Genomic DNA, 24,465 nt, shown 5'->3' with positions numbered 1-24,465 from the left:
AGACCTCTCCTGACCTCCCGCTGCTCCCCTCAGCAGTGTATTTCCTTGATCTGCCTATTCTGCTCCCCGCTCTGTCTCCCGTAAAGCCTCTCACCGCCCCTGAGCCTCTGGCCTGTACCCCAGTTCTGTATGCACAAATAAATAAACCTTTAAAAAAAAAAGATTTATTTATTTATGCACACAGAACTGGAGTATAGGCCAGAGGTGAAAGGGCGGCGAGAGGATTCACCAGAGACAGAGTGGGGAGCAGAACAGGCTAGCTGACAAGGTGCACTGCTGAGGGGAGCAGTGGGCAGGTCAGGAGAGGTCTGCAGCGTGGGGATGGAACTCACGCTGAAGTGGCTTTAGCTTCTTCTTAGTGCTGTGCTTAAACCCGCTGTACCACGTGGAAGGGCCCAAAAATATGTCTTTTTTAAAAATAAGTTTTAAAAAAGGAAGTTCATAAGGTTAGTATAATATTACAAATCACGTATAAAACACGTAACAAATACCCCAAGCATAGCAGGCTAACAACACTATTTTTGATGTAAAATTATTTTAAATTTATGTATTTGCATATATTTTACATCAGTGTTCATTTTGCACAATATCTGCTTTCCCCTCTCAGGTGTACTCCCTGTAAAATCCCTACCACCCACTCACCCCTGCACCATCACCATAGTCCTTCGTGTTCGTCCTTTCCCTGTGATTTCAAACAATTTACCTTGTTTGAAAACAATGAAAAAAAGTAAACGCTGTATTAAACTGTTTATATCTCATTGTGCTATCTTTTCACATTTCCTTAACTGATGCATCTATCTCGGTTATATGTAGCTTTAGTCCAGACTAGTGGAATTAATAAAGTATCAATTTCTCAATTTTAAATCTATTAACTCATTCTTCGGAGAAGCAACTGCATTTATAGAGTCATCCTATTTCCAGAAACTTAATATAGAAAGGTCTAATACACAAAAATTGGGAATGCTTTACCTTATAAGTGGATTCCTCACAGTCTTATATCACTCCATTTGGAGTGTAGGAGAAACTGAGTTAAAAGTTACAAAGCATGAGAAATAAAGATGAAAGAACTTTGAAATAACAATGGAAGCAACAGACAGGATTTAATTTAGAAAGATTTGACCTATATACAACTTTTCAGGAAAATAACTACAAACTTCCTTGCTGATAATTTTCATTCCTAGAATGACAACAACAGCCAGCCATAAAATAACTGGGATACACACTAGGAACTCCTCAGGGCTCTGGGCATATGGGAGGCTCTTCATGCCTGCATTACCAACCCTCTTGGGACCCACCCAGTATACTCCCCACTCTTCTTAAAAGGACAGTACGTATCTTCATTTTCAGGCCCTTTAGTTATTCTCTGTCCAGTCTACAACAAAGCATAAACCTTTAACAAAAGGTTGTACAAAGTACAGCAGTCAAGTGAAGTCATCTACTATCCTTTGCTGGATGAGAAGATATTTCAGATATTTCACAGGGGTGGTATGGGAACTGGGAGCTGAGGGAGCCTAAGATGAGGCTTAGAAAATAAAAAACTAATCATTATTATTGGAGTGTTATCTCATTCATTTCTTAATTCCAATACCTGGCACCTGCCTAGCATACAAGAGTAGGTCAATGAATGTTTATGGAATAAATTTGCTAAGTGCAAAAGGTACAAAAGGTATGTAAGATACTTTCATCTTCAAAAGGAACAGTATTTCGTCAAACTGGTTTTTGTAGATCAGTATTTGAACAACAGAATACCAATGGAATCATTTCAAAATGCATTAAAAAAATAACCATAAAAACTCATATAACCAATTTTGTTCCACTAAATCAACTAACATGCAGGCTATGCTGCAAAGGTTTTGCTTGCTGATGAATTACAAATATGATGATAGAAAGCAACTTCTCTCAAATGACTCATCCAAAACAAAAATTCTTCAACTACAAACAATGGTTTGTAGCATTTTTGTCGGTCATGGACACTTTTAATGGCCTAATACAATCCAAGGACTCTTTATCAGAATCATTTAAGATGTATAAAATAAAATTCATAGAGTCAAAAAATGAAAAGCTTGTCAAGATCACAAAGTAAACCAATTACGTTACAGTTAAATTCTAACCACAGACTACAGGTCCAATCATGAGCTCCCAGTACAGGAACCGATAAGGGATGCGAGCTAACCTGAAAAAGCAAGATCAGCTACGTTGGCCTCCAAATTCCATATACAGCCTACATAACTTTTTTTAAAGTCATAAAATTTGCCTGTATTTGCATATTATATAGTTTTAAAAGTTTAAATAACAATTGAAGATTTTATCTCTGGTAGAGCAAGTTGCAACCACCTCTTATTCCTGTATCACACATATACTGTAATGCAAACTTTTCTAAAATTACTTCATCAGTACAAAATCATAATGAACACTACATTCGTATCATGTCCAACTCCTAGGTGGCTCTCCCAAGATGACAGAAATCTATTAACCTTTTTCCTGAATCCAAGAACTCATGACTTAACAGTTGGGGAGTCTGATACTTTTTGGTCCTGGCACAGCCAGCACACGCTGTTCTAAGGACTTCCAGATGCAAGATACAAACTACCTTTCCACAGGTTGTCTTTGGGGTCTATCATTGAGATACCTTATAGTTAACGCTGTCCTATAACAAGACCTGCTAAGGTATTTCAGTAACTAAATGTCTTCAGAGGATAGCTTAATCTACCCCTTAAGAGACTTATTTTTGGAAAATTGTAGGGTAAAGAGCAAAATTCTCTCTAGCGTGCTAGCCAAGTGAGTTCCAAACAGTTCCAGCAGGAAAATAACTCTGATTTTGGTTCTTAAAAGTGTATGTGACCTTAAAAATAGACCATAATTTTCATTTTTTAACTTTCTCTTCTTAAAAATAACTTCTGTCAGGGTCCCAAAATTGTATTACTTTATATTACACATTTCTAAGTAAACATTTAATGCTAAATAATAAAAAATATCCTGAATCACAATACAATCCAATTTCATAAGAGTTCTTTGATTTTCTTTTCATTTCTTAAAGAAAAAACAAACTAGTAGAAATAGGATGTCACTTCTCCACTAAAACCATTAACTTTTTAAAAGCTAGTATCTTTTGGACAAAATATTAATGTATTGACTACTAGTGTCAAGCTCCATGAACTATACATAATCTATATATATACTTTTAAAATTTAATTCACAGGAAAATGGAAACATCTGTTCTTGGTCACCTTTTTTTTTTTTTTTGCAGTGCAGGAAAAAATACGCATAGCAACAGTGAGCTTGATATGAACAAAGTTAATTAAATCACGTCCATGGTTCAAACATAACCATAAATCTTGACAAATCAGCCAAAGAATTTATTTTAAAAGCCTTTAAAGTGTGAGACAAAAACCTTGGTTTTCCTATATTATAACCAAGTCCTACCTAAAGTAAGTGTGTCTATGTGGAATTCTTATGACAAAGCAAAGAAATCATCTATTACTTTAGCAAATATTTATCTTTAGCATGATGAAGGGTCTTTGCCTCAACCACCACCACGAAACTGAAAGGAAGAAAAGGTAAAACTTACAAGCATCAAGTTAACCAAAAGGTAGCTTCAGTTAAAATTCTGTTCGCATTTGCCACTTCCATCAAATACTCAGATTTGGCAATGCTTTTCTTTCCAGAACAGTACTAAAAGCCAACCGGACCTTAATCACAAAGAACTTCCTAAATTTACAGTTAAACATCCCTCAAAAACAGTACTGAAAATTCCTTGGGAAAAAAAAAAATTTCAGATAAGGAAAACACTTGGCAAACCTTTCTAACAAATAAAGCCCCGCTGTACATTTTGCAGGCATTAATCAAACTTTGCATTGATAAAGAAAAACCTTGTAGCGGGAAAGCAAAAACTCAGGATGCGCCCCGATTGCAGGCTTTGCAAACCCTCCCTACTACACCTGTGCAAGGACTTCCTGCTCGCCGGCCTTTGAAGGCAGTTTGGGGAACGTCCCGTAAGTCCCGTCTCAAAGGTAAACATTAACTTTACACTTTACTACTGCCACCCACAAAGCACCAGCCCAGAGAGCCTCCGGAGCCCAGTTCATGGGTCTCGTCCAAGGAGAGCCAAATGGCCACGCTGGAACCCCTGGAAAGCTGTTGCTCCAGGGAGGGAGTGGCCGGGGAAAGTGAGGGGCAGCGCCAACGAGGCGTAATGTTCAGAACCCCAAAGCAGCCAGCGACCCCGCAGGCTCCAGGTTCTGCCCGAGCCCGCCCGCAAACCCAGCAGCCAAGAAGCACCACCGCCCGGGAGGGACTGCGCCTGTCACCCCTGCGCTTCCAGCCCGGCCGGAGGCACCTCGGTCCCGGCCAAGGAGCAGCGGGGCGGGCGGGCTGCGTGACCTCGGGCTCCAGAACCGCCCGCCCCGAGCCGGAGCCGGCGCCGAGGGGTGGGGCGCGCAGGAGATCGCAGGGCGCTGGAGCGGGGAGGCGAGGTCTGGTGCCGGAACCGCGCTCTCCGGGTCGGGCCGAGGGCGTCGCAGGTGGCGGGACTTCACCCCGGGACTGGTTTCCGAGCCTTACCTTGAGCTCGCAGCTAGACAGGAGAGCGCGGTCCAGGTGGAGAAATCCCGGCCTTCCACTCCCTCGGGGCGACCTCCCCTGGCCCAGCTCCGCCTCGCGCAGACACCAGGGTGACACGCTAACAGCTGCCACCGAGAGCGAGGCTCACCGGGAACTGGAGCGGAGGCGACAGCTCCCCGCCGCCCAGAGTGCCAGCCGGCGCACCGCGCATGCGCACAAGCCCCACCGCCCGGGGGCCAGTCAGGGCTGTGACACCTGTGATCAACAGGTCCCCGGGGCCCCGCCCCTCTTTCCACGGCGGCCCCGCCCCCCTCCTCAGCGGGCCCCGCCCGCGGGCTCACCCGGCAAGCCCCGCCCCCGCACGCGATTTCCCGGCTCTCCCGACCTGCCGAGCCCTATTCCCGCGGGGGTTCGCTGGGGCGCGCAATCCGGTAGACTTATCCCGGGGACGCAAGATCCCGCGAGAGCGGCGCTGGGGGAAAGGTGGCTGCAGGTTGGGTCTGTGGGCTGGAGGCGAGGAGGGTTAGTTCCTGCGGTGGAGGCGATCGTTCCGGAAATCTTGGTCATTTATTCGGTATTTTCTAAGCCCAGGATTGCGGATCCACCGAGGACTGGGTTCACGTTTGATGTTACCTGAGACAGAAAAGCGTCTGCGCTGCCGGCTCGCAAAACCGCTTGCGGATGCTCAGTTCCCTGGGTTTCTGGGCGTCGCTCCCATCGGTTTGCAGCTGAGAGCCTTCCATTGGATGAAAGTGTATCCTGGAACTCGTGGCTTTGTGATTGTAGATAAACTAAGAGTCTTGATAAACATGTTGGCTCGTTAATGGTTAATTTTGATTCTAAAAAATTGGCTGCCTCCTCCCTCGGCTTTCGAACAGGTTTTAAGCTACAGCTTAGGAATTGGGCTTGATATATATATATTTTTTTACTATAACGTGTTTCTTAGGAATAGTAGGGAAAGGAAAAGCCTTCACCATCTTCAGTATCAAAGGTGCCTCTCAGTATACAGTAAACACGATGTTGCAACTCAGAACAAATCCGGTGTAGGTGCGACATGAAGATTATACATATGGATCTAAGTAAAATCCCAGCTAACACTAAATGTTTATTTGAATAAACAGGGTGAAGGAACATTTTAGGCTAATACTGAATTAAGCACTGAGGAAAATACAGTGAAATTTAACACATGATTTCTGTCTTCAAGAAATAAACTTTTGGAATGGAAGTGGGGGGGCAGGGAGAATTACATTAAAAAAATAATAATACCAACACATTAACTTTCTTTTGGGTTTTCTGGTGCCACTTTTCCCTGATTCTGCAGTAACCTCTCTGACTTACTTTAAATGTTTCTCTTCCTGTGCACTCCATTTTCTTTTGTTCAGTGTTAACCCTGTCCCCTTGAGCAATCTTCTTCCCATCAGTCTAGGACACCAAGAAACTTCCAAGCATCTGTTCATTCATACTTTTAAGCAATACCATCTTCTTTGGGATTTCACACAGGTACCTTAATGATGTCCCAAATTAAGGTGGACATCTTTGCCATTCCCTACATGTGATACCAAATCTCTTCCATTTCATCTGGTGCCAACCTCATTTTCATTCTGTTTCACATGAATGATACCCTCTTGCTGAAATCGATGAGTACCCCTATCTTTTTCTTACTTCCACTCTATCCTAAAATCATTCAGTTGACTCATATCTTCTTAACTGTCCCCCAAATGCACATCTCTTATTAATCTCCACTCTCACCACCTTCGTCCATGGAGTTATCACTTCCTCTGACTCATCTTCCCTGGACAATTGCAATAGTCTCTAGTTATTTCACCAGTTCAAACTTCATTCTGTTAATACTTCTGACATAAAAATACATCATGGCATGGACCTCCCCTGCTGGTGCAACGGGTTAAAGCACAAGGCTGCGAAGCTGGCCATAGCCACTTCAGCGCGAGTGCGCGAGTTTGATTCCTGACCAGGGAGGTGATCAATAGCCAACAGACGGCTCCTGACCTACCCGCTTCTCCCCTCGGCAGTGTACTTTGTCAATCTGCCTGTTCTGCTCCCCTCTGTCTCTGGTGAAGCTTCTCACTGGCCCTTCACCTCTGGCCTTTGCCGCAGTTCTGTGCATAGATAAATCTTTTTTTTTTTTTTAATGCATCATGGTGTTCCTCTGCTAACAGTTTTTCAGGGACTCACCCTTAGCAGGGCCCTTTATGATCTGTGCCCAGAGTGTTAAGTTCATCAGCCATTTTTGCCAATTTGTTCCACACTTGCTGTACTGAACCCCTTACCATTCTGTGACCTGCCAGTTTCTCTAAGGATCTTTGAGATCTCGGTGGAACATTTAATCTCCTCCAGGGATGCTTTCATAACTTCCTGAGACAGATTGGCCCTTCCCCCTCCTTTTTTAACTTATTGTATTATAGCAACTATAATACAAATAATTATCACATGATTCCATTTTTGCAAACACACTTGACAGAGCAGCCCAATCTTGAAAAATAATGATAAAAGCTCACATTACTTCCTCACTAGAGATTACTGAAAAAACCCTTCAGTTCACCCTGCTCAAGAATTTGACTTAACCTGGGCTACACTTTTTTCATCACGTGATTTCAAACTTGCAACCAGTTCTTGATATATCTAAATTCTGAGTTTTATATGATAGATTTGTAATAGGTCACAAGGTAAGCAACAACAGGGCAGCCTGAAGCAAAGATGAGAAAAATCAAACATAGCTTTACATCGTGTGCTAGGACGGGAGTTGTTCTCAGAAACGAATGGTCATGAATAGCACAGCACAGGCTTTAAACGTACCACCTCTGAGAATGACTATTATTGAGTGATATGTGTGTGTTTGATTCAATATTTATTGGAAGGAGTCAAATTTACGAAGAGGGGTCTCTGTACCTCACAATGGCCTCAGATCATGAAAGGGAATAGGCCTGAAGTGCTTCTGCTGAGGCCCAGCCCAAAGTTCACACCACTGATGTATATACCACCTACCATTGTTCTGGACTGATTAACTCAGACTTGGGAATGTACAGCCTTGTGATGTGATGAACCAACACCGTCTCTGATGAGTGGTAGAAATAGCAACATTCTACCCTGACTTGCTGTGACTTGGTAGCTCCAGTAGCTAATCCCTAGACAAAAAAACTATGACTGATTTGGGTGGGGTAATGTAACATACAGCATGGACACAGAGTGGCTGGCTGGCTGACTCAGGACCAGATGCTAGGTATCTGAAATGCATAAGATGCATCTAAGTGCATAAGAAAATGATGAAGATCAGGGCCCTCCCTGGTAGCGCAATGAGTTCACGCTGTGAAGCTAGACAGAGCCATGTCTGCACAAGTTCAGTCCCTGGAGATGACCCACATGGCGCGACAGACCTCTTCTGACCCATCTGCTGCTCCACTCAGCAGTATAGTCAACCTGCCTGTTCTGCTCCCCACTCTGTCTCTGGTGAATCTTCTCACCCCCCGCATCTCTGGCCTGTATGCATAAATAAATAAAATTAAAAAAAAAAAAAAGGAAATGAAGACACTGTGTTACTTTTACTAATTGAGCCCCTCCTCATCAGAAACCCTGTTTTTTCATGGCTGAATGTCCAGGGTTTAACTCTATAATTGCTAGTACAGAAGCTTCAACATGTGTTCAGTGGATGGAATGAGAAATCAGAAATTTTGATTTTTTTAGCAACTTAGAGACTTGCGTGTGGGCCACGATACTTTGGAAGGACTTCTGTAAGAGATCAGATCTGAGTTTCCAGAATGTAAGTTGATTTAAGGGCATATCTGAAGACAGAGGAAGAGACAAGACTACTTCAGAGCAAAGTTAGAGGAAAAGGAATAAACCAGGCAAGTGCAGGCTGAAATGGGAAGCTTTTGTAAATCTGTGAACAAGATGATTGGTTTGGAATTATATACAGAAGATGTGTAAGGGAAATTACTGGTAAGCAAGAAGATGAGGTAACCCGATGCAGTTTCAGAGAAGTTGCAGGCTTGACTTGATGATGACAGCAGCCAAAAATACCTTGTGACCCCTCCTTCCTGGTACTAACATCCCAACTTTGGTGATTGCGTCATCTCACAGCTTCTCTCCAACCTCATGGCTGCTTCTTTCAGTCTACTTTTCTCTTACACTTTCTAATCTACTTAAAGCTTCTAAACGATACTGTGTTCCTGCAGCTGGTCCTGAGATCTCATGTACCCTCATGGTTTTAAATCCACTCTCACACTGCAACTAAAGAGGTCTGTTTAAAATGTAGATTTATAATCCCCTACTTGAAATTGGTCAATGACTTGTCCTCTACATAGAATAAAACCCAAATTCATGCCAAGACTCTGGGAAAATCTGCCCTTAGCTCCTCTGCTATTTTAGATTTTCATTCTTTATTTCCTGTGACTGGTTTATTTAACTCAAGCCATTTATTACAATCTGTGATTATTTAGCTTATTTACTTGCTGATATATCTGTTCTTTTTCTCTCTACCTGGGAAGAAATTTCAGGAAGGACCTGTGCTAAAGAGTTGCTTCATACCTGAGGTAGTATCTACTGAGCACATTAAGACTTTCATTCCTTTTCACTCTTTTCTATAAAATTAAAATATACAGTCACCAGCAGAGCAGAATGAAGACACCCAGGAAAAAAGTGGTCATGACTGACAATATCTTCTAGAAGCCAGCTGGTCCGCTTCTGCTTTTAGACCTTGTACCACATATACCCTTTTGTCCTGGACTCCCAGCTTCTCACAGTCAGAACCACAACTAGAATTATAAGGCCAATTAAGTATTCATAAAATGGTAAAAAAAAAAAAGTGGTCAGGTAGGAAAGAAAGAAGGTAAGAGAGACTAGCACACAAGAATGAGATTAAAATTTTAACATTTTTGATTAAGTCATCTCTTAGGAGGTTAGAAAGCCTAATTTTTAAATATACACATATTTGGGGGAAAAAACTTTCAACAACACATGTGTCAGTGTCTGATTAATATACATTCTGTTCTTTCTGCTGAGGAAATATCTACTGTGGCCATAAGCTGCTTTGCCTTTTCATACTTTTTTGGTTAATAGATGCACACACTTATGCACAGGATGGGCATCACTCTAACTGGACAATTTTGTCCTTTTCTGGTCAGTGACTGGTGTCTGTATGTGTGACTCAGCCTAATCAGCATCCTTGCCCAGAAGTTTTCAAATTAGAGTTTGCAGGAAAGATCTTTTTTCCCCTTTGTTTGCAAAGCTATTAAAATGTGAGCTTAAACCAAATTGTGGCAATGTCCCTTAGAATTACAGAGAGGAAAGAATAAGGAAGCTAGAGGGGAAAGAGAATCCGTGAGGGTCCTCCATTCGTTTATAAAATAGGAGTTGCTGCCTGTTCACCAGACTACAGAGCACTGCAGTATGGCCTTCGGTTAAACATCAGATCACTGAATTCTGTATCCATGCCATCATAGCCAGCTTTTCCTCTGAAATGCTCAACATTTTTTAGTGAACTCAGTTAAATGGTCTAACCAGAGCTTTCCTAATTTTTGCTGACTTATTTCATTACCTTTGTGTGTTATTTCACTTTGAAGCATTCTAATTGTCTTATCTGTAAAACTGGGACAAGAAATCCTGCTTCTATAGGATGTCTTCTGCTAATGTCCCAGATAAAAGCCACTGTAAAGTGCTTTAGGGTGTTATTACTGCGATTTGTGCTGTTATTATGATTACCAATACTATTGTCATCAATGATAATGTGATACATTCAGAACCTAGATATTGTTTTTCTTGCTGTAGCATGTATTTTACTGCCATCTCAAAGATGCAGGAGGTTTCAGATTTCATCTTGTGCAGCCTCCCACTCACTGAAGGGTCATCCCCACCAGTGCTGTCCAGCCTCTGTTTAAATACGGTGACAATTGTCCAAAACCAGACGCTGCGTGAGACACCCTCTGCCTTTTAAGAACTTTCTAACTGTTGAGCATTGTTGGTCACAGTCAGTTGAAATCTGCTTTCCAGTAATTCCTACACAGCCTCACTTCTGTCCTTTGCAGCAAGAGAAACTTATCCATAAGAAACTTTCTTTGACAACATCTTTTGTATTTTCAAGCTGAAAATAGTCTTTTTTCACAATGATTGTTGAAGGCCCAGAGCATACAAGACTAATGCACATATGATACTTCATTATATTCAGTATATATTACACTAGTATCCTACTTTCCCTACCCTAAATTTAAAGCGATTTCTAAAAATAAAGTGAATTCCAGCATATGCAGTAACATAAAAGTGTTCAAATAAAAATGAAAAAAATAATCAGAGTTACAGAAAATTAATGAGAACAAAACAACAGAAATACACAAGTGCCTGTAGAGTAAATTTGAATTTGGCTCTGTTCTAACATCAAAAATAGACATGAGATGTAAGATGTCAGTAACAGGAACACATTTTTCTGTCATCATCGAAAATGCCCTTTCCCCAACTTGGGTCATCATCCTTGCAAGCTCTTCTTTACCTCGTCAACATGTCCTGGAAAACGCAGGCACAGACCCACTGTGTATACCAGCCCTGCAACCGCAGTCAGGATGCACTTTGGTTGTTGATTGTCAACTTCCGAAAACATGTGGCACCCAAAAATGAAAACAGATTTTTGCAACTATCCTGATGACGCTTTGAGGAAGTTATTTCCTGTCTTGGCTTATTCCAATACTGTGTTTTCAGCAGGGTAGTTTAAATAAAACTATTAACTTTGTCACTTTGTCAGCCAATGTAAGTTTATATTCAAAATAATAATTTGTTTGTTTGTTTTTGGTTTTATACACTTGTAGGAAGCCAGGTTTCCCAAAACTTAATGCCACTAGTCTTTTTTTTATTTTTTTCTGGACATGATTGCCTCGGAACACAAGCAACCTCATCGTCTTATTCCCTTCCTTTAAACATCCTCTTAGCTTTTCTGTTTTTAATCCACATCTCGGATGTTCCTTATCCTTGAGATTTTTGTACTAGCAAAATTAACATTTCCTTTTACTTCATCTTAATCATGGAGGGAAATGTGGAAGGCTGGATTCCTCACCTTGGATTCTCACTGGAGCCAAACGTAACATTGATGGCAAGAGTATCCTCATAAATCCAGAAGGGGAAGTGTTTTAGGGCAACAAGAGCTCATAAAACAGCTTTGCCTTTAGACAGACAGCTCCTGAGGTGACTGTTATTGCTGGTGTGACAATGAGTGGTTATAGGTTCCCTGCCCCCCTCCACCACCCCACTATTGGAAAACAGAGTATTCCTTACCTGAGCTGACATGGCATAAAACAAGAAGGAAATACTCCTCACTTACATGAAAAATGTTTTGAGCGTTCCAAGGACCAAAATCTAACCTCCTAAATCATACCAAACCACACATAGAAAAATCAAAATAATACTCACATGTCGTAAAAGCAGGAATGCATTGGTACACACATAAGCCTGGGCAGAGTAGTCCCGGGAAGGAGCTTGGCAGTGGCTACAGGTCACATTGCCTAAGGTGCTGCTGTCTCCACACAGCTGCAACAAAACCCACATTTCATTTTTCACTTTTGCCACTGAAGTGAGAATCTTCGGATTTCTTTCTGTTTGTGCAAACAGGTATGAAGGTGGACCTTTCATAAAACTGAAGTAGCATGGCATGAACTTTCAAAAAGTGGGAGTACTCGTATTAACTTCTCTAATACAACTGGGTGTAGCACAGTAAACGAGCTAACTCCTAACTGGACTGCTGTCAACAGTTGCCCATCCCTGTAGGCCTTTATTTTTTTCTGACAGTGTTTTGCAATCCAGAGAGAAAGAATGAAAGAAACAGATGGTAGAATTGTTTGTGTTCAAAAGCAACATGATATAATAGAAAGAATCTTGGATGGGGAATTATGCAACAACTGGGTCTCTGTGAGTAGCAGAGACTGTGTCTGTGGGCAAGTCAGTTTACCTCTTTTAACCTCTCTTCCCTAATTCACTGATGAGGCAATTGAACCTTGTGTTTCTAAATTCTAAAGCATTTAAGTGATGAAGCGACTTTCCCTTGGTTATTTAGGTCTCCAAAATATGTGTCAGGAACTAAGTACTTTGTGAAAATTATTTCATTTGCCTTTCCCAACAATCCCCAAATGTGAATATACAGATAAAGTATATTATCTGTGCCTAGTGTTTTCTTGGCCACTAGCAAGCACTCAACAAACATAAGCTGAATAACTAAGTAATAACTGGTCGGTTAAGTAAGTATGCTATCTGGTTACAGCCATGGAAATAAAGGAGAGCAAATACCTACAAGCAAAGGTAATATGTACAGTAGTGATAGATCCAGGAAGAAAGGCCATGAAACACTTAGAGGTCTTAAATGTCCAAAAAGACTCTTAGAGATTGGGTTGCTAAAGCCTCGCTAGACATATGAGAAAACTTAAGCTTTGAAAAGTAAAGTTAGCCACGCTTCTGCTAAACACTGGTAGAACCAGAGCTGTCGTTCAAATCCAAAGCATGTGTACTTGTAGGCATGGAACATTTTCCCTGAAATATCCTGAGGTTTTAAAGGAGACAGTAGTTAGTCTCTTGTTTCTGAAAGTGCAATGAAATTTCTTCCACATCTAGGTTTTGGATATAAACATAATTGGCACCTTTGTACCCTTCGGAAAGACAAGGGAAGAAGGACCAGGGAAGGAGAACATGGGAGGAAGTGAAGAACACACACACCCATGCTCACACCCACACGCCCCTCCAACCCCCCCCACACACACCTCTTTACCTCTTAGACTGACTTACTTTTAAAGTTGTTCTTTAAAACATGCAATAGAAAAACCAGCCACACACACACACACACACACACACACACACAAATACAATAGAAAATAACACTGTCTTTTGCTTCTGGCATATTGGCTAAAGAACTGCACCCAAAGGAAGTTGCCTTGGAGAGCCCATTTCTTTGTAAAGATGACAAAAATATTCAGGGCACCAGTTTTTCAAGTTGAACTTCCTTGTTGAAATTCACTTCACAGTCAAAATTCAAGGAAAATAAGACCTGTGTTTAAGAGGAAAAACTATTACAAAATAGTCAGATAGGAACCCTTCAAGGAACTATTTAGCATCTATAAAAAGGGAAACATTAGTATACTGAAATTATATCTAATTTGTAATGGTTAATGCACTTGAGTCTTTTGTAATCTTATCTATAAAACAATATTAAAATTGAAATTAGGGGTGGAGAACTGGGGAGGGATAGGGCAAGCAGTGAACTAACTTTTGGTGAGTGGATCTCCCAGGAATGTTTGTTAAAGACTTTTGGGAACATTTTAAAATCGGAGTTCTGATTAAACTGTTTTCTACAACTTTTGTTCTGCTACTGTTTAGAATTCTTTTAACTCTGAAGAATTCTCTATCAAATTGGTTATAACACATTTAACGTAGTGGAGAGAAGGCATTTCAGTTACTAAAAAATTGCTGACGATTATATTTCAACCAGTAACTAGTGGTAGACAGAACCATTGTTTTTGAACATTGGACGTTACAACCTGGTATAAGCAGTAGACTTTATGTTATGATTCCATTCTTGTATATAGAAAACAAAGAGTGGTTTTGAAACAGTCCTTTACTGAAAGTGACCTATTCTGATATTTTATCTTACTCTGTTGCATCTGAAAATCTGCTACTCATAACCAACAAAATTAATTTCTAGACCCTGTAACAATACAACCATAGCTTCAAAATCATGGAGTAAGAGGATTCTGGAGGGAGAAACAATGTTACTCTTTTCTTTGAGAAGTATGACAGGTATTCCTTTTCCTTCAGAAAAGAATATTTATTTTGGTTTGCTATTGTCATAGTAACATTTTATTTTTTTTTTACTGATAAAAGTAATACTTTCTAGTACTGAACAGAAAATTATTATTCTCTGGCTCCCTGTCTTGTTAACATTACCCTATTCATAGTTTTGTTTCTCTGTAGTTATTAACAAGGTCTACAAGTTACAGAAGGCTATATATCTTTCTAGATAGAAATAAATCTGAGCTCACCTTACGCAGGCCACTACAGACTAAGGTTTGTGTCCATGTGTATGACTCTGATCTCAACTCAGGTAGAGGAAAGAAGGGAAGGCTTCAAGGAATGTCAGTTTAGAAGCAGAACTCTTGGTCCTAATTTTTGATTCAGTGAGATTCTTCTCTGATTTAAATTAGCACTCTGTCAATATAGGAATTAATGTAAAATCTCTCAAAACATTGCCTAACTCTAAAGAGCTTTGATTCTAAGCAAACTGATACTTATTTAAACCAAAAAGAGCACTTTATTTTACTATTAATGGAGTACTTAGTGTATTATATTGGCAAAATAGTAACTTGCTCTGTTCTCATAACTATAATGCTATCCATTTGCTATGCTAATACGTGGAGACCTAATTAAACATCAGGGTATGGAACTGAACAATGGCATAACGTAGTACATTCTGATCATTTTAAGCGAGGACCGTAATTGATAAATTTATACATATCTGCCCCTGCAAATCTGAATAGTATGAAGGGATGTGTATACTCCTGTGTTCATTGCAGCACTATTTTCAATGGCCATGCTATGGAACCACCTAAGTGCTCAAAAACAGATGAGTAGATTAAGGAGATATGACACAGAGCCCTCCCTGGTGATAGAGTGGGTTGGAGTGCAACACTATGAAGTGATCCTCAGCCACTGCAGCACAAGTTTGATCCCCAGCCTGGGAGGTGACCCACGTGGCACAGCAGACCTCTCCTGTCTCACCCGCTGCTCCCTTCAGCAGATTTCAGTAGATCTGCTTGTTCTGCTCCCCACTGTGTCTCTGGTGAATCCTCTCACCCACGACACCTCTGATCTGTACCCCAGCTCTTGTATGCATAAGTAAATAAATCTTTAAAAACAAAAAAGAAGATAGGACACATATACAGAATGGAATACTAGTCAGGTGCGAAAGGGATGACATCTAACTATTTGCAACAACATGGATGGGAACGGAGCTGCTTATGCTAAGTGAAATAAACCAGAAGGCAAAAGACAGATACCAGATGGTTTCGCTCATATGTGGAATATAGAGAAGCACAACAAAGGAACAGACCAAACTAAAGCAAAACAAACTTTAGAAATTTGACTGTAGAATTAAGGCTGCCAAAGGAGAGGAAAGTGGGGAGCCAAGGTGGGAGGGGGCCCAATGGGCCACAGTAGAAGATGGCGGGTGCCTTGGTGTGGTGGTGGTGTGGTGTCCATATATCTAAAGAGGTGTAAACCTACCCCTTGAAATTATAGACACTTTAATAAATCAATACTACCTCAGTAAAATAATACAATTAAAAGAAAAAAGTCCCCAACAGCCTTGCTGAATCTGCCCCACGTTGCTTGGCGGCTCAGAATACTTGCATTGGAGTACTGCTCCTGGCTCTTCCAGTCTTTCTTTACTCCCTCCCCATCCTTTCTTATGTGACTATTTCCCAATAAAATTCTTGCAAGTGTAACCTCATCCTGGTAGCTGAGTCTGCTCAGGGGAACCGAACCAGAGCCCCAGGTTAATAGAGTGTGCTCTTGAGTCTGGTGGCGAAGGCCTCCCGCAGAAGAAGGTTTATAGAAGTGATCGAAAACTATGACTTCTAGAGTCAAGTAGATGTCTTGAGATGTGGTGACTGTGTTGTTACAGATAAACAGAGCTGACGTCTTTGACTGGAGCCACTGTTATGTGTCAATGTGTAAATGAATGATGAGAGTGAACACGCCATGATAATTGAATAATATGTGGACCACAGCTCAAAGGGAAAAGCTGCAGAAGCCACAGAGTAACACAATTAGCTCCTATGTAGCCTAACTTTTGTTTCCTTTTGTTTTCATTCTGCCTTTCCTCCTTTCCCCTCTTCTTTTATAATCATTTTACTACTCTTGCAGCTTCTATACCAATCCCTCAATCAGCAGTTTTAAAATAGGATGTAACACTGAATTTATCTTTTATCCTCTGGCATTTTCCTTTCCTGTTTCCTGAAAGGTCTCCATCTCTAATTCTGCCTAGGTTGCCTCTTAAGTCCATTTCAAACTATTACCCAGTACAGACTAATCAGCACATTCTTTTTGAATCTGAACTATAACCTCTTAGAAATAGCTCCCCCCATCCCTTTTTTACCCATTTCTACTAAATCGTCACATTATGCTGAGAAGTCAGGGAAAGTTTATATCCTGAGTTGAAATCTAGCTCTTTTGTTGAAGGAATTCAAACCAGGACACACTTTTTATAATAACCCTTCACTTTAAGCCGTTGACACACTTACACAATGTTACTTTTTATTTAGCTTCGGAAAGTTTAACTTTTTATTATAGTCTTCTAAAAATTCCTCGCTCCGCCTGTGAAGTGCTTTGATTAGTTATTTGGGAATAGATTCCCCTTGTTTGTGCTTTTGGCAAAACCCTGGCATTCCTCCGTTTTCCACAGAAAGTGAATGCCCTTCTTCCTACAGAACAGAGCATGTGGGGGCCCAAAGCATTTTTCATAAGAAAAGGGGCATTGAAAGCAATACTTTCCTAAGCTTAATAAAAAGCAGTTGTAGCTGAGCAACGGCAATGATGTCATTTAAATTTTATCTTGCATAAGCAGCAATGTGAGGAAATTCCAGAATTAATAAGTCTGCTGGTACAGCTGTGCCCTGAGTTGGAAAGTTCAGGATGTTCTTTTCATACTCACGACTGGACATTTTGCTCCACATTAGCTTTGGCGAGCATAATTGGCTCCTTCGATTTCCAAGCTGCTAAAACACTTACAAACTTGCCTATTTAAAAAAAAGATGTAAATTTTTTAATGAGTACACTAAGTGGTTGTTTTGTTTGAAAATTATTGTCTTACTTGCAATGATTTTGTAATAGCTAATCATTTTTTTGTTCATAAAATCCTTCAAAGATATTGAGTTAAGAAATGGAAAATGCTAGCTTTGAGAAATAATTAAAGGGAGTGGAGAGTTAAAAACCAAGAACTATCTTTTTCACCATCACTGCAGCTCTTATCTAGAGAACAGAAGGGCAAGCTTCCCATCAAGAAAACTTCCTAAAATAAAATAGGAGCTGCTGCCTCATGATCCAGAAGCATCTTGAACAGTGTAATGGAAACTGAGAGAGTATCTCACATAAAGGAATGGTCTTGGTGTGTTATCATACTCGACGGTTTACTTCGGTTTATGGCTTATTCATGTCAGGTGTTTTACCCTTTCTTTCCCTGTCTTTACTCTTACGAGGAAAGAGAAAGGAAGTTTACTTAGAGCCAAAGGCTGTACAAAGCTGAGCAAAAATGAAGAGTTTTCATCTGAGAAAACTTCTATGTTGCTCTAATTTCAAAACTAATCCTTCATGCTGCTCGGTTTATTTAGATCACTTTCAACACTGTCTCAAAGTTCAGCTTTTTATGATTATGAGTGTCTGAATGACTTTGGAGGGTGACTCTACAATTACTAAATTTACAGCTGTATTGGCCCCAAATGAAGAGCATGCAGATATTTTATTATTTTGTCTAGACATAATAAAATAGTTTAAGGCTGAATTTCATTCTGAAAGAGAAGTTATGAACCTTGAGTCCTAGAGCATGTAATTTACAGCCAGACTCACTGAATCCCTCCTCATTTAAGCTAGCAGTAAGTGAATCACCTCAGTTCTCTGAACCACAATTTTCTTACATAAAGTGAAGATTATTTATAATGCCCTCCTCACTGAATAATTATGAAAATAAAATTTTAAAATATAACTTAACTTTAAAGAGTCTTTATAAAGTAATGAGTAATCCTTGAAGAAGTGTTACTGACATTTCTTTCCTTTTTCTTTTAACTTCATTCTCCTTTAGTTTATTTTTAGTGTACACAATGTGGGTGGAAAGAAAGACCACAGTCTTTCAGTTGTTCTAAAAAGATCATCATATTTCTTTTGACTTTGAAAGATTTAGCTGGCTAAATTGATGGAAAGCCCATTCAAAATTGCTTTTGAATTCTTAATTGTGTAGCAACCAAACTGAAATTTTGACATTTCTAAAGGTGTCAGACAACTGAGCTACGTTTAATAGACATCTCTGAGAAAGAAATTTGACAGTGAAGAGAGGAGTATTCCATCAATCTCTACCCAAATTTAAAAAAAAATACTTGAGTCTCCTTTTCTCAACCCTCCTGGATGTTGCCAGGGACAACTGTTTGATAGCTGACTTAATTCATCGCTGGCCCCTTTCAGAAAGTGACAGAAAAGGCATTGTATAGAGATAGACAGAGATAGGTCCAGGGTAGTTATTTGCTGACAATGAAATAATGCAATGGATGTTCTATCTAATGAAAAGTAATAATTCATTTCAAAACGCTAATAAGAAACTATTATTATTCTTTTATAAAAAAATAACTAAGTCATGTCATCAATCTGCATCATAGAATATGACTAATTTTTCAGCAATTAAAATGAACCAAAAAGTGGCATGATGGAATTTCATATTTAGAATGTATCACATTCTAAAACATTATTTTAAAATAGGCAAACATGAAAAGTAAAAGTAAGATATCAAAAGGTACACTTTAAATATACAAATGCACCATAATTTTAGTATGCACAAATAAATACTTGGATGTTGTTAACATTCTAGTGATTGGGGTTTTTATAAACATTTTTTAAAAATTATCCTCTTATAAGTTTTAAGGATGATTTAAAAACCAATCAATTACAACATACACACACACACACACACACACATTTCTTTCTTAAATATGCACTGTTGCTATGAACATAGAACTCTGTTGTGTTCTACTCTAGATTCTCCTTCCTATGCTTATTTCTATTTCATCTGAGATTAAAAGCTCTGGAAGATAGCTTTCCATAAATGAGACTTTTCTGCTCTGGTACAAACATCAAGAACTGTAACCTGAATTGAAATGGGAAGAACAGGCATTTATAGTTTAGCAGTTCCGTGTTCTATTGCATATTCCCTCAATTATATTGCAGGGCATATTTAAACTTGACTTTGGCGTGAGTCTTTTAAAACAGATCCTTACTTATCTACTGCTACATACACTAAATAATTTTCAGATCCCCATGTGCTTTTGTGATTCTTGTTCCTGTTTGTAGTTTGCACGAGGGTTTGAAAAGTACTTGAAGATACAGCAAAGAAAACTGCCAATCCAAATGATAAATTTTCCCTCTCCCACATACTTGTATTTGTTGATGTGTTTGTATGTTTGCTATTTTTCTGCTAAAAATGCATGTTAAGTTTAACCTAGTCAACACACTGAAATGGGATTTAAGGAATGTGAATACCCAGTACCTCTGGCTCACTGAAACTCTGTGACATAGCACTCTGACTTTCCTTGACTCATTGTCTTTCAGACAGCTGGGCTTGATGCTAAGCAAATATAAAAACCCTATTGAACTTTGAGGAACATCATATCATCTGGAGTAACCACCTAATGATTCAAAGAATGTTGAAAACTACAACGCACTATAAAGTTCTAAGAATGACTAATGAAAAGACTCCATCCTGGCATTTTTTTTTTTTTTAAATCAGGGTCCACCAAAAAGGAAGAACCCAGCCCTTGTTTCCATTAATAATGTTTGTTCATCATCTTCCATAGCTTTCAACCAATAAATAAAAAGGTGGATGAGTCTAAACTGTATTGTATTTTGACTTCAGATTTCATTCTAAAAACGTATTCAGAAATACCTCATTGAAATGAAACAAAGGTGAAACCTTTTGCTGCAGTCACTCTTCTGAATTTTCTCAATGAAAAGGCTGGATTGTTGAGAAAAGGTGAGAACATTATGGATAAAGACAAGTTAAAAGTTTGTTAAAACAAGATTTTTGGATGGTTTATTCCTATTTCATCTGAGATTAAAATTAAATGCCACAAAAGAAAAAAACTGCTGAACTGCTATGAAATTATTACTACTGATGAGGAGAGTTAAGTGACTTTGCTAGGGAGTAGAATACTGAACAGCAACATTTAGAGTCAGAGGTTTTTGTGGCACATACAATTTTCTTTTCATAGGTCATCAGATTCTGGTACAGCGGTATCCTCTGTGGATTCTGAAGTTACCACTATAGGAATATTCTCAGATGTCCATCCTTTTGGAGTCCTATTAAAGGACCGTCTGCCGGAAAGTGGATTGGCAAAGGCCATAAACCTGGGATCTGTTGTAAGAAGTAACTCAAAATCTGGAACCTTGAATTTAACCATCTTTGATGCTTTTTCAAAACCTCCAAATGGGGTGGCGACTCTGTGGGAAGTGGAAAGAAAAAGAATACATGAGTTAGTTTTCTAATCTGTTTTCCAGGAAATAGAAAACAACTTAATTCATGATTTATGGGCATGTTGTTACATTATATTCTTTTTTTTAAAAAAATTATTTTTATTTATCTATTCATACAAGAAGTGGGGTGCAGGCCAGAGGTGAGGGGAGGGTCAGGGGGTGTGAGAGGATTCACCAGAGACACAGTGGAGAGCAGAACAGGCAAATCTACTGAAACACACTGCTGAGGGGAGCAAAGGCAAGACAGGAGAGTTCTGTTGCACCATGGGGGTCACCTCCCTGGCTGGGGATGGACCTCAGGCTGGCGTGGCTGGCAATATGTGATGGTGCTGAGACTTAACCCCAGGAACACCCTATGTTAAATTCTTAGTATAATTTTCAGTTGACCTCTTAGGGAAGCATTTCCACTTAAGACCATCCTTTTGATAGAACAGATACTTGATACCAAATTGATTAAAGTCCCTCTGTAGGTTTTCTTAGTTTTGAATTAACCTAATCTATTCCTTGTTCTCTGATCCCATCACAAAGATTTCTTGTCTTTGTGCCTTTATTAAGAATGTCTTCCTTGCTTGAGATATCTCTTCCCAGCCTCCTCTCTACTTTTATGTCCTGTGACCTTTCAGTTCTAATTTTCCTCCGACTATCCTTAACTGAATTCCTGTAGCATGAATTGATTTATGTCTGACCTTCAGTGCTTATGATATGGTATTTGGTATTGTCTTCTCTTTTTAAGAATGCTTTGTTTGGGGTCATTTAGGAATTACAAACTCTTTGAAGGTGAAAGCCTTTCATCTTTTTATCTTTACCTTAAAAACCTCTAAATCCTATTAGTCATCTGTTTAAAGTCTAACTCCTTACCTTAGCATTCAATGCCTCACATAACTTTCCAGCTTTGCTTGATTTAGCCATTATGTATTTTTTTAATGATTTTATTTTTTTATGCATACAGAGCTGGGGTACAGCCCAGAGGTACAGAGGCAGTGAGAGGATTCACCAGAGACAGAGTGGGAAACAGGACAGACAGATTGACCAAGTATAGTGCTCAGGGGAGCAGCAGGATAGATAGGCGAGGTCTGCTGCACCATGTGAGCCACCTCCCTGGCCAGGGACCAAACTCTTGCTGAAGCAGCTGCAGCCAGCTCTAGAGGCTGAAAATATAAAGAAGCTTAAACTCTGGTATTATAGTGAAAGAGAAGTATTATACACACACACACAGATAAACACCCAGCAGAGAGAGTGGTTCCATGAAAAAATTTAAATGGGGTAGAGGGAGAGGGTAATAGGCATAACTGAATGAGTAGATACTCCAGGAAGACGTCACTGAAGAGGTGACATTTAAACAGTTATCTGAAAGTCAGAAGTTTGCCGTGGACAGTATGATGGAAACACACTGGTAGCTGATGCAAAGAATCTAAGCCAAAAATAACATTGGCATTTCAGGCAAACAATGAAGGGCCATATTACTAGAGAAGTAATGCGGGGGAGGGGTGATAGGAGAGAAGAGCAGACAGAAAGGACGATGGTGTGGAGCTTGGGCCAATCAGATGTGGATTCACTCTAAGTGGGAAGAGGACCCACATGAGGTGTTCAGCTCAGCAGTGAAGACATATTTATAAAGACCACTCTGGCTATTACTGTCCTGCCAAGAGATTACAGGAGGACAAAACGGGAAGAGGGAACATACTGTCCAGTTCAAGAGAGAACTGATGGCATCTTGAATTTCAGATGTTTTCCATGAGGATGGAAAGATGCGGTTGGTTTCTGGGGTTTCAGGGGTGGCGTCAACAGGATTTGCTCATACATTAATAAAAATTGTGATGGAAATGTAGGAATCAAGGACAACTTCTAGGCTTAGAGTTTTAGCAACCAGCTCATGGAAGACAGAGAGGTACAGGTTTGGTGTGTGCATGGAAAAAGGATTTCAACATCCAGGTGGAAAGGTCAAGCCGGCCGGCTTCCTCTGCTGGCTGGTCTACCCTTTGCTCCTGCAGCCTGGATGCCTGCTGCTTCTTCTCTGGCTCCCCCACTGGGTGCCTTTCCTCAGACTCTTCTTGGAGGACCCTGAGCCTTATTACTTGTTTTAAAACCCCCTTTCGGTTTTAAAACTAGGTTCTAGTTCTCCCACTTCCAAATCCCTTTAAGTCCTGGATATGTTATTTAAGCAATACATTTCACTTTCTTGAAGCTTTTCGATATTCTGCAGCCAGAAAGAAGCTTCCTACTCCCGTCTCATGGTTTGTGTTTTTTTTTTTTTTTTACCTCCCTGGTACCCCCATTTCCCACCTTAACATTATGCCCTTTATGATTTTGGCACGTCTGCCTTGGTTCTTTGTGTAACCACAAAGTACACTAAGACTACGGGAAATCTCCCTGATGGACTCTGTCACTCCTTACAATATACTTTGAGAATGCATAGTCCCTAGAAGATGCCCACTGGACAATGGGACTGGCAGGACTACATAAATTTTCAAACATGTGGAGAGTATTTTAAAACCTGAAAGAGAAGTGATTTTCTTCATAGCCTCATCACTCTGAAATCTTTCTGGAAAGTCCCAGATCGTGTGTGATAGTAGTAAGGAAACTGGGACTCTAGATAGATTAGAAGGCAGTGATTTATAGATTTCGAAAAGTGGGATGACTCTTACATGTGGCGCTGAAGCATTACTGAGAAAGAACGAATGCAAAGTATAGATACAGTGTCATGGAGTGGGGTGCTTGAAATTCAGATTCTGAAGATGACTCAGGAATTAGTCATAACAAACTTTAAGCCAAGAATGTGTTACTGAGGTGGGATTGAAAAAAACATTCTTGACAGCAAGACAGTCAAGAACACTCTAGAAGTAGACAATTCAGCAGATCATTTACATGGCTACTGAAGCCCCCAAAAGGGACCACAGGAGACACAGAGTCAGGCACTGAAATCTTCACTGAGGATGTCAGTAGAGTGAATAGCTGACCTAAAAAAGGGTCTAGCCAGGAGGTTTCTGTCACATAGTTTAGAGTCTCATGTCTCCTTGGTCCTTGGTTTTCTCATATTTAGTGTTTTGCTTCCTGCTGAAAAGCACTATGCTGTAGCTTCTACTGCATCTGCCCTCAGGATCACTGACTATCATTTATTGTCCCAAATTATAAGGACAAATGGATAACCTTGCCCTCATGTAGTGATTATGTCAGCATAGACTTTCATACTTAGGGTCTAAAACTACCAAGCTGGAGGTGAAAAAAAAAAAAGAGGTCAGTTTGCTAAAATACTTTAAGAGTAAGGCTACCATGCAAGTTATGACTGTAAAACTTTAGAAGGCAGAGTCATGGTGGAAGCTAAGTTCCTTGAGTGGGTTCTATGCACCAGACACTATTTTAAATGCTCCTGAAACTCTGTTGGTAAAGGAATTACCATGGTCTCTAAGCACAGATGTGGATTCAGTCTAGTGTCAAGTTGCTGCTCGTTTGCACACCTCATTTTGAGTATATCTTTGACATCACATCATTGTCTCCTCAAATCCTCACAATACTCTTATGAGTTGGTCTAATTTATATCCCCACCTAATTGAAGAAACTGAGGCATCTGTATCATATATGCAGGCCAGTCTCAGCACCAAAACCTGAAACTAACAATGCACTGTTACTTCATTTAAAAAC

The 24,465-nt window shown here is 40.0% G+C and overlaps 2 protein-coding genes across 3 annotated transcripts in view; both read right to left on the bottom strand.

The window, feature by feature from the left end:
• The window catches only part of USP53 (ubiquitin specific peptidase 53), a 42,580-nt gene extending 37,843 nt beyond the window's left edge, over positions 1-4,737 (bottom strand). Inside the window, exon 1 of one of the 2 annotated variants that reach the window (XM_004686485.2) lies at positions 4,561-4,737. The gene's annotated coding sequence lies outside the window, so the exon portion shown is untranslated. Of the gene's footprint in view, positions 1-3,568; positions 3,598-4,560 lie in introns of those variants that run through there. The other variant, XM_012727847.1, reaches the window with a different exon arrangement.
• Positions 4,738-20,390: 15,653 nt separating this feature from the next.
• MYOZ2 (myozenin 2) overlaps positions 20,391-24,465 on the bottom strand; it is a 28,570-nt gene continuing 24,495 nt past the window's right edge. The window contains exon 6 of the mRNA XM_004686634.2: positions 20,391-20,793. Within this exon, the coding sequence (XP_004686691.1) occupies positions 20,559-20,793 (235 nt within the window). The 3' untranslated portion in view covers positions 20,391-20,558. The remainder of the gene's footprint in view (positions 20,794-24,465) is intronic.

The sequence above is a fragment of the Condylura cristata genome, unplaced genomic scaffold (assembly GCF_000260355.1).
Source record: "Condylura cristata isolate star-nosed mole 26May11 unplaced genomic scaffold, ConCri1.0 scaffold00021, whole genome shotgun sequence".
In the NCBI taxonomy this organism is placed as follows: Eukaryota; Metazoa; Chordata; class Mammalia; order Eulipotyphla; family Talpidae; genus Condylura; species Condylura cristata.
The sequence above is the reverse complement of the archived record's forward strand: the minus strand, read 5'-3'. Positions and strand labels throughout refer to the sequence as shown.